This window comes from Pteropus alecto, unplaced genomic scaffold, assembly GCF_000325575.1.
Source record: "Pteropus alecto unplaced genomic scaffold, ASM32557v1 scaffold461, whole genome shotgun sequence".
In the NCBI taxonomy this organism is placed as follows: domain Eukaryota; kingdom Metazoa; phylum Chordata; class Mammalia; order Chiroptera; family Pteropodidae; genus Pteropus; species Pteropus alecto.
Window position 1 is genome coordinate 87,976 of NW_006431079.1, and position 10,652 is coordinate 98,627.

The following is a 10,652-nucleotide window of genomic DNA, read 5'->3' on the forward strand; positions in this document are numbered from 1 at the left end:
AATAACTGTTAGAGAGTTTTTGGGGAAAAAGGAACCCACATACACTGCTGGTGAGAATGAAAATTGGCACAGCCACTATGGAACAGTATGAAGATTCCTCAAAAAACTAAGACTTGCATTACCATATGATCTAGGAATCCCTCTTCTGGGTATTTACTCAAAAAACCTGAAAACATTTATCCACAAAGGTATATGCAGCACTCCAAGGTTCATAGCAGCATTATTCACAGTGCCCAGGACATGGAAGCAGCTGAAGTATCTTATGATAGATGATTGGATAAAGATGTGGTACATATATACAATGGAATATTAGCCGTAGAAAAAGATGTAATACTGCCATTTGCGATAAAATGGATGAATCTTGAGATAATCATGCTAAGCAAAATAAGACAAAAGTTGAAAACCACATGGTGTCATTCACATGTGGGATATAAAACTGAAAGCAACAAACAATCATGACTAACCAACAGAGACTCATGGACATGGATAGTGGATTAGTGGTTACCAGAGGGAAGAGGGGAAGGGAGAGGTAGATGGGGTAACATCTACCCCAGAAGGAAATCTAATTTTGGGTGGTGAATAATCAATGCAATATATTTGACTTACTGTTGAATGATACACTTGAAACTTATGTGATTTTGTTAGTCAATGACACCCCAATAATTTTTAATAAGAAATAAATAAAATAAAATTTAACTTTATATGACATTCTACCCCATGTACCCTAAGGCATTGAAAGGAATGTTTTACATAAATCACTATAAATACTTATAAAATGAACACATTAAATAAAGCTAAGGTTACCATTTTATAGTTGAAATTTAGTATTAAACTGAAATTTCAAAGTAAATTTAGAACTAATATTTATCTATAAATAAGTTACTATTTATACTTCCGGTAACTATTGAAAGGCATCAATATCTAGATATTAAGAAAAAAATGAGTAGTTCAAAATTGACAGAACCCTGAAAGATCTGTTGTGTTTGTGTGAAGTGAACTGCTCAATACTTACCTGAGAATGTGATAATGACCCCTGGTGCTTGTGAATTCACATTTGAATCTCTAGACTCTTCAGAGATTTATCCCCCAAAGTAAACAATAATGAAAGACAGCATGGAAACTATATAACAACAATGACTTTGAATTATTTGCTGTAAGGTGAATGAATACTTATTTTCAAGGGGTAAGATTTTGGCCTTTGTGAGTAATCTGATGTGATGATTTTTTACCATTTGAAAACACTGTATTCTTTAAATCTGTACTGTACTCATAGCCATAGTAGAGAAATGACAATAGAATCCAACAGTCAGATAGCAAGTAATCTCAGCGGAATTAATCTAAGTTTCTACAGTCTATTTAGTAGGATAAACAGGCATAATTCAAGGTTTCGTGGTTGTTTATTTAACCACCCGTAAGATCGGAAACTCACATGGTCTTTCAGGCTATCTAAACTAGCCACTCAACCATAATGCTAATAAATTCACTAGCTTTGTGATGCTTTCGGGATTTATTTTTAACATATTGTTTTGAATGCTGAGCTTGCAGGCAACCAGATACTTTTGACAAAGTCGAGACTATGCAGCCAGAAATCTTGGAAATTGGATTCCACGTGGCCATGAGCTAGATAAACTTCTGAACATGTTAAGGCTGTATCTTTATTTAGCTGTATTTTATGTAGAAACTAAAATTTTTTCATTCTATAACACTCTAATTATAAAAGATTGTTACACTAGCAAATGATTTGAATTGTTTAAATAACTATACTTTAATAAAGTTCTAGATATTAAACATAGAATGTTTTATAGTATTTAGGTTTACAGATCAGACTACTTGATAAAACAGTATTTTAATTGTAAATGTTAAATATACATAGTAAATTTTCAGCAGGTATCTATTCATGATCTCAATTTGAAATTCTTATTTCTTCTTTATCCTATTAAGAAAATTGTACTTCTCCTTTTAAAAAAATGATCATGTTTTACTGATGGAAATTATAAACTTTCTAATTAACTAGGCTCTTCTTTTATACACTAGGTAATTTGTTATCCACCCATTTCTGAAAGACTCAACTTCATCAAGAGTATTATTTAATTTCATTTATAGTATAGTAACTTTAAAAAAGTGAAATGGATTCTAACTTCCTGAGATTCACAACTTGATTGTACCACTTGCTATATAAATTTAGGTAAGTTACTTAACAATGTCAAATCAGTTTCTTTATCTAAAATCCTCAATATTATTTCATGGATATTAATACAGAACTATATGTCTAACCTTCTTAACCCTGTGCTTACCATTTAGTAAATTTTCAATAATTATTAGCTATTACTCAAGTATCTATTATTTAATACAAAATTTATACATTTATCTTTTCTGTTACAGTGACCATTTCAATTTGGTATTTTCATAAATATGTTTTTTAATGTTTAGATTTAAAGCCACTTTAGGTACATTTTAAATTGATAATATAAAGAGAAAAAGATCTACATTATTCAAAGCTTGTCCTCTAGTGCTTCTGCTAAAAATAATTTTAAAAATATACAAGACTCATTATCCATAAATATAAACTCTGGACTTAAAGTGAAAAAAAAAATTTTATACTTAGCTTGAATAATTATTTTGTTTATAATAACCTCTGTGTGTATCAAGAAAAATTAAACCATCGAATTTACAACTTTCTTAATGTAATATTTCACCACAGGTTCTCTGGTAGCAGCTACCTCATGGATTCCCCAAGGGATGGGAACCACACAGCAGTAAAAGATTTCACTTTACTTGGCTTAACTGACAACCTAATCCTTCAAGTCATACTCTTTATGACCATCCTATGTATCTATCTGGTGACTATATCTGGCAATCTCAGCACAATCATTCTTATCAGAATCTCTTCTCAGCTCCATCATCCTATGTATTTCTTTCTGAGCCACTTGGCTTTTGTGGACATATGCCTTTCAACTTCTGTCACACCCAATATGCTTATAAATTTCCTGGTGGAGAGAAATACAATCTCCTATTATGGATGTGGCATGCAGCTGGGTTCAGCTACTTTCTTTGGTGCAGTTGACTGCTTCCTGCTGGCTATCATGGCATACGATCGCTTCGTGGCAATCTGCAACCCACTGCTTTATTCCACCAAAATGTCCACACAAGTGTGTGTTCAATTTCTCACAGTGGCTTATGTAGGTGGTTTTATTAATGCTTCCTCTTTTACTATTTCTTTCTATTTTTTAATCTTCTGTGGACCAAATCAAGTCAATCACTTTTTCTGTGATTTTGCTCCTTTAGTTGAACTGTCTTGTTCTGATAGCCGCATCCCCACAGTTGTCTCCTCAATTGTTGCTGGCTTCATCATTGTGGTCACAGTGTTTGTCATAGCCACCTCTTATATCTACATCCTCATCACCATCCTGAAGATGCGCTCCAATGAGGGGCGTCACAAGGCCTTCTCCACCTGCACTGCCCACCTCACAGTAGTCATTTTGTTATATGGGACCATCACACTCATTTATGTGATGCCCAAGTCTAGCTACTCAACTGACCAGAACAAGGTGGTGTCTGTGTTCTACATGGTGGTGATTCCCATGCTGAACCCCATCATCTACAGCCTCAGGAACAATGAGATTAAGGGAGCTCTGAAGCAAGTGCTTGTCAAAAAAATATTTTCTTAGTAAAACCTGTTATTTTGTAGAAATTGATATGATACTATACCATAAATATAATAATAAGAGAAAGTTGACTGTGGTCAAAATATATCAGTAATTAGCCGGGGTGGATAGGGGGTGGATTTTCTGATATCAAATAGTAAATCAGAGGCATATAGTTAACTCTAATAAAACTAACCTAAATTTATAATTAGAAACACAAATTACTTAACAAAAAAAAATACTTAATCTGCTGATCATTCACTTAAAATTTTTAATTTTTTCAAAAGTTTTTCTCTATCATAAAGTTATTGTACCTCCATACTTTAATACTGCAGCTTCTTTCAACAGCAGCAGCTTATCCTAAAATGAGCATTATAATTATAGTTACGACAATATATTCTGAACAGAAATGACCCATAAGAACCACACAGTAAAATTACTGAAGACATTCTTCTTGCAGGAAGGATATTTGCTAGGGTTGGGATTTGTGGACCCATAAATTCTGAGCTGTGCTCCTGATCTCTGGCTCAAGTTTAACTATCGGAGACCATTTTAAAGAGCAAGATGAGATGCCTCTGACTAATCTGTGAATTCTTCTGTCAGGTCAAACAGTGACTTCTCTGAGGGTTTCTGATATCCTCAGAGACTGAGCAAACAAGCTCTTGGAGTGACTGGTTCATGGTCAGGTTTGTATCCTGTTGAGCAAGCTTGAGGGAACAAGATCATGTTTCCCTTTGAAGTTGAACATTGACAGCTACCATATTTATGTCTCTTTCTCTATTTTCTGTTTAGTATTTAGATTAAAATATTATTTTGTCCATTGAATTTCCAACACAAATTGCCTAAAACTAAACTAATTACCTCTTTCAACTCCCAACTTCCTTTCCTCCAATGTTTCAATCCAAATAAAAGGCACCATTACTCAATTTATTGATTCAGAATCCTGACAGTAATTTCTTTCATCACTTCCACATGTCCACATTAAATGACAAAGTTTTGTGCATTCTGCATCCAATGTTTATTCTCCACTTACCTTCATTTTAATTGTCAGCCATTCTATTTCAAGCTACTACCTCATACATTTACTTTGCAGTAGTACTCATCTGATAGTAAATTTTATGTGTGAAGTTGGCTAGCTAGACTATGGTGACTGGCTGTTTGATCTAATACAAGTGTAGATTTTGCTGTGTGAGTATTTTTCAGTTGTGATTAACACTTAAATCAATAGGCTTTGAGTGAAGTGGAATACCCTCCACAATGTGAGTGGCCCTCATTAAATCATTTAAAACCCTTAAGGAAAAACACCGAGGTCCCCTGCAAAAGATTCTATCTCCTGGCTACCTTAGAAGCCAACACTGCAACATCAACTCTTACTGAAATTTTTATTCTGCTGAACTGCCTTTGGATTTTGTAATTGCTAGCTCCCACAACTGTCTAAGCCAGTTCCCTAAAATCAATCAATCAATCCTCTCCCTCCCTCTCTCCCTCTCTCTCACTTTCTCATTCTCTCTCTCCTATTCATTCTGTTTCACTGGAGAATCCTAATACAAACCTAATCCATTTTTCTTCTCCTTTGTACTCTGTTCCCATCATTATCCATACATCCACCAAAACCATAAATCTATAGATTAGTTCCTTCTTTAATATCCCTCCAACTATCTTAGAATAAAGAAAGAATTCTTAACATAGCTTACAAAGTCTTGACCATGGGCCCTGTTTTTTTTGCCTCTCACCATTTTTTTTTTTTGATCTCTAAACATACAAACTCTAAGAATAAAGCATTTGGTCTTCTTTTAAATCCTTAAATATATCCATATACTTTACCACATCAGGATATTCTAAAATGCAATAGCTCTTCCTGAAATGCATATTTCTCCTTACCTGGGTAATGCCTACTTATGCTATAGGTACCAATCTAAATGCTGTTTTTTATCCCCTGGAAAGTCTTATTGAGGCTGCAGACAAAATTAAGTACAACTGTTATCCCCCTGTAGAACCCTGCATATTTTCTTCAAAATACTCTGGACTTGCAGTTAAAGATTCAGTATTTACTCCACAATGATGGAAGCTTCATATAGATGACTACGATGTGTTTCCTTTTTCTCCATGCATTTATTTTCACACAGTTCCTGGAACATAGTAAGTATAAACGCTTAGTTGAAATGAATAAAAGAAACAATTAATAAATAAATGAATGAATAGCTGAATGAAACTTTTGCTCTGGCATGAACCAGTGACTCTGCTGGCTTTGAATCCTGGCCACTGATCTAAACCTCACATCTTATATGAGAATTTACTTAAAATTCATCATGGATTTAAATGTAAAAGGTAGAATGATAAACTACGAATCTATAGGAAAAAATAAGAGAAAATAGTCAAGATTTAGGGCTAAGTAGTTTTTAGAACAGACACTAAAATTAAAATCCATAAACAGAAAGAATTGTGCCACTACTATCATGAAAATACTATTCCAAAACATGTTTCAATTTGTTTGCTGCACGCATATTTGTATATACACATACATGCATATACACAACACATATGTTTAAAAATATTTTAAAATGGTTACCTTTTTGTACTAGAAAAAATGGTGATGGTGATATCAGGATATATCAAGTGATTAGTTAACACTTTAATTGCTTTGTACCCAAAGTGATGATTTTTATTGAAAGTTCTCTACTTTATCCATTTTTATATTATCAACAACCTATAATTTTTTAAATGTTCAAAGTTACCTTTATTTACCACCTGGAAGATAATCCTGCATTGTCTAGTACCATCCTTAGGAGTATCTGCATTTCTTTGTTTCTTAGACTGTAAGCTATGAGCTTAAGCAGAGGTGTCAGTACTGTATATGGCATAGCCATCAGCATATCTTTAAGGGATGAGTCACTGTTGTTGGGCCTCAAAAAACTAGAGCCCCAAATCGATAGTGTATGTACCACTATACAGAGATGAGTAGAGCAAGCTGAGGAGGGCTTATACCCCACCCCTTTGCAGAGGGTATCCTTATAACCATGGACGAAATAAGAAATTGAGAAGACAGAAGAAATCATACTGAAGATAAAGTTGCCCACCAACAGAAAGGCAGAGAGCACACACACACACACACACACACACACACAAAAACCATTAGATGATGGAAAGAATGATCACAAGCAAGGCAGACCACAGGGGAAATGTAAACCTTCAGAAGACATTTATGCTGTTGAAACCACAGAAAACAATTTGAATACAATGAGGATGATGCACAGAGAGATCAGGAACCCAGCTGTCCAAATGGTCCTCCTGAGCTAAAAGGAGATTCTGTGAGCCATGAGCATGGTTTAGTGCAGCAGGTTGTGAATGGCAGTGTACTGGTCATAGGACATGGCAGCCATGATGAAGCAGTTATCACCTGCCAAGCCAAAGAAGAAAAACATCTGTATGGCTCACGCAGGAAGAAAAATGGTCTTGCTGTCTGATAGCAAGTCCGCTAATATTCAGTGGTACAAGTTTCTGAAAAGGACAAGCTAGATAGGAAAACGTACATGGGGTATAAAGGTTGTGACTGAACTCAATGCCCACCATTATGGACATATTTGCAACTAGCATGGTCACATGGCAGAAGAAAATCATTACAAAAGTAGACTCTGCAGTTCTGAGAAACAGGAGATACCCCACAGAAGGAATGTGCTCACCGTGGTATGATTGCTCATCTGCCTGATGCCTGCAGGAACTTTCTTTCAGTGGTGCAGGGGTTCTCAAGATTAAGACTAATATGATTCTAAAAAGATCCTTATGCACTGATGTCACCTAGACTTTAATCAAGGAACCTGGGTAAATTTAAAGCAACTCTTATGGGAAAGCAAATGCACCTGACTGAAGTCAAGTTCAGGAGTCAGAGTAATGAAAATGATTGTAGTATGAAAATCTATATAAATGACATAGAGTGAGCATAAATATCTTCTTGGATTATAGTCACAAGAGAACTCTTAACTCTTTTCCAGTGAGGACCTTCACATAAGCAGGAAAATATGAATAAAATTGCTTTGTTCTGACCCACTGGATTTTGCAATGCTACATATTTCAAATACTTTTTGAAATCTAATGGTACTATGGTACTCAGAAGTACTTAATAAACTACTGATTGAATGATTAAATAATTTAATTTGAAACAAATATTTTTAAAATTTTAGGAAGATCAGCGAAATTTTCCAAAAGAACTTTGACTTTTTCAGTGCAATTCTTCTTTTCTCAGTGCACCACCCTGAAGTGGCTCCAAAGGTGGTAATTGTCACAATGACTAAACCCCATAAATGAATTTAATATGTTGTACTTTCTACTGGTTTCCTAGCCATAGTAACAACTGAAGCCTGAGATATACAATATCATTAGGTCTTAATATATATCAATAATTTTTAAGTTCTTGAGAACTTCTTTTGATGTTCTTTTCAAGATGTGTAACATGAGAAGTTAATGTCTCATTTTAGAATGGCATATTCTGGTCATAATTTCTAATCCACCATGTTTTTTTTTAAACCTTCAGGACATTTTCTAGCAGTTACACTTTTTATGTGGTTTGCTTTGAAGTCCAGAACTGCGTAGATAAACCCACATTCCTCAGGTCAACTTGGTAAATCATATTGCTATTCTGATTATTCATTAAACCAATCTTGCAGGAGTGAGGGCAGAAAAGTGATATGAAGACACTGCATAGAATTTTAATCTTAACACGGTCACTGTTAAAGGTGAAGGGACAGAAAAGTAGTAAGGAATCTGTGGTGGAAAAGGAAAGAGTATGCTAGAAAAAAAGAGAGAAACACTAGGCGGAAATTTTTCTGTAGGATGCACAAAAATTCAAGACATAAGAAGACAGAAAACAAATATATTATTAGTTGAAGAGTTGCTGTTTTCTGTTTACATTGTAGTTATGTGCCAAGAACACAAAAAGAGTTAAGCCAGGTAATTAGCACCTAGGTAATACCTAAAATGTTGCTGACGTATGTTGGGGTTAGACAGAGCTGTCTCATACAATCTTTATGAGTTGTGTATTAGGAATTTTCATTCTGAATTCTTAAAAGATAAAGTGAGCTATATAGAAAGTTAAGTGATACAGAAGTCATGAATTTATTCAATACATGTTGACTAAATGTGTATGATATGCCAGGGTTCTCCTACATGGGAAATACAAATGGACCGGACACATAAGATCTCTGTGATGTGAGAATAAATGACTACTTTTGTTTGTGGAGTCAGGGGCACCCTCTCTGAAGAGGTGACATATTCAAATGGAGAACAGAACAGCGATCAGCAACCATTAAGCACATAAAGGTCAGGGTAGAGAGCATTCCAGGCATAATTCTGAGGTAACACAAAGACTCTTGGGTAGGAAAGTCATTTACTCAAGTAATCCTCAACCAGCACCCATATGGCTTATCTCGGAGACCACTCCATACTCGTTCTTCTGAATGTTTTCCAGTCTATCTACTTCTAAAGGAAACATTTTTTTCCATTTTTGTTGCTTCAGCTACCACTTACCAAGGATGACTCTCCAATTCCTGTCTCAAATAAAAAAGAATCTGCAATTTCCTCAGGAACATTTCCAGTGCCACTATGTCCCCCAAGTATTAAATGTAGATTTTCAAAACAGAACTGACAATATATTTCTCCACATCATATTTTCCTTCTATACAACTTACCTGCGTTAATTACAGATATCAGAAAGCTACCATCAGACCCCAATTTTGACAGATTATTAATACCTCATAAATTTAAGTAACTTGAAAGTGATTTGCCTTCTGTAGAAGATGGGAATTTTAGTTTTTTTTTCTTTCTACAATAACTATTCTATATCTTATGATAACCAACTACCTGTAGATAGTTAATAACCTGTTGGAAAATACTGAAAATATAGGTACATATAAAGTGGAAATTAAGAATTTTATCAATTTCCTATTCCAGATAGAGATGGAACTCAGTAAAAGGTATAGGGAAATCTTTAAAGAACTGAAAAGAGAGAACGGGATGGCAAATTACAGGCAAAAGCCAGGTGAATAAAGAGCTTGGGAGAAACAAACAGAAGGGCTAAAAATTGTTCTAGGCATCTTGTTCTCCAGTGCCTGTCAGGGTCATTGTGAAGAATGGAAACAATGTTATATTGACATAATCTCCTGTCAGTACTGTACTAGAGTAGTACTAAAAACAAAAACAAACAACAACAACAACAAAAAAACGGAAAAACGAAATTTAAATTTACTATCAATATACACACAAAAGAAAAAATACCTTAAAAGTTGAAAGTTTCCAACCAAAATTAATGAGAAAAATTGAGCAAACTATACATGCTCTGATAACCCGGAGGTTTCTCTCCTTATATAGGCTTGCTCAGAGCTTATGGCAAGTATGGATGGAGATGACTGTATTCATAAATCTCCCTTGGAGATTCTGATATGCCACTTATGTAGATCAAGTGTGATCTGATTCTACAGTAAATAGGGGTAATGTCTAGAATGTAAAAATGATAGTTTATTTCTCTTAGATTTTAAAATTAATTAAATTATTTTTATGTTGACATTAAGTTTCATCTCTATACTTTAACAGTAAGACATAGATATATTTACACTGCGTGTTCATTTCCCATAGTTAGATTTCTTTCTGTCATCACATATTTTACATCCTTTACCCCATCTACCTCTCCCCTCCCACACTCCTTACCCTCTGGTAAACACTAGTCTATAGTCCATGTCCAAGAGGCTCTATTTGTCCATTCATTTGTTATTTTTAGGTTTATATCCCACATCTGATTTTCAACTTTTTTTGTCTGGCTTATTTCGCTTAGCATGATTTTCTCGAGGTCCATCCATGTTGTTGCAAATGACAGTATTTCATCTCTCCTTATGGCTGAGTAATATTCCCTTGTATATATATGTAACTCAGCTTCTTTTGCCAATCATCAGGCACTTCTTTAAGTATCTTTTTGGATATGAGTTTTCAAGTCTTTGGGGTAAATACCCAGCAGAGGGATTA

At 34.6% G+C, this 10,652-nt stretch overlaps 1 protein-coding gene across 1 annotated transcript; it reads left to right on the top strand.

Annotated features, from left to right (window-relative positions):
* Window positions 1–2,723: 2,723 nt before the first annotated feature.
* On the top strand, window positions 2,724–3,668 carry LOC102896836 (olfactory receptor 502). The gene has a single exon (XM_006905671.1). The coding sequence runs from the start codon at window positions 2,724–2,726 to the stop codon at window positions 3,666–3,668; it is 945 nt and encodes a 314-aa protein (XP_006905733.1).
* The last annotated feature ends 6,984 nt before the right edge of the window (window positions 3,669–10,652 follow it).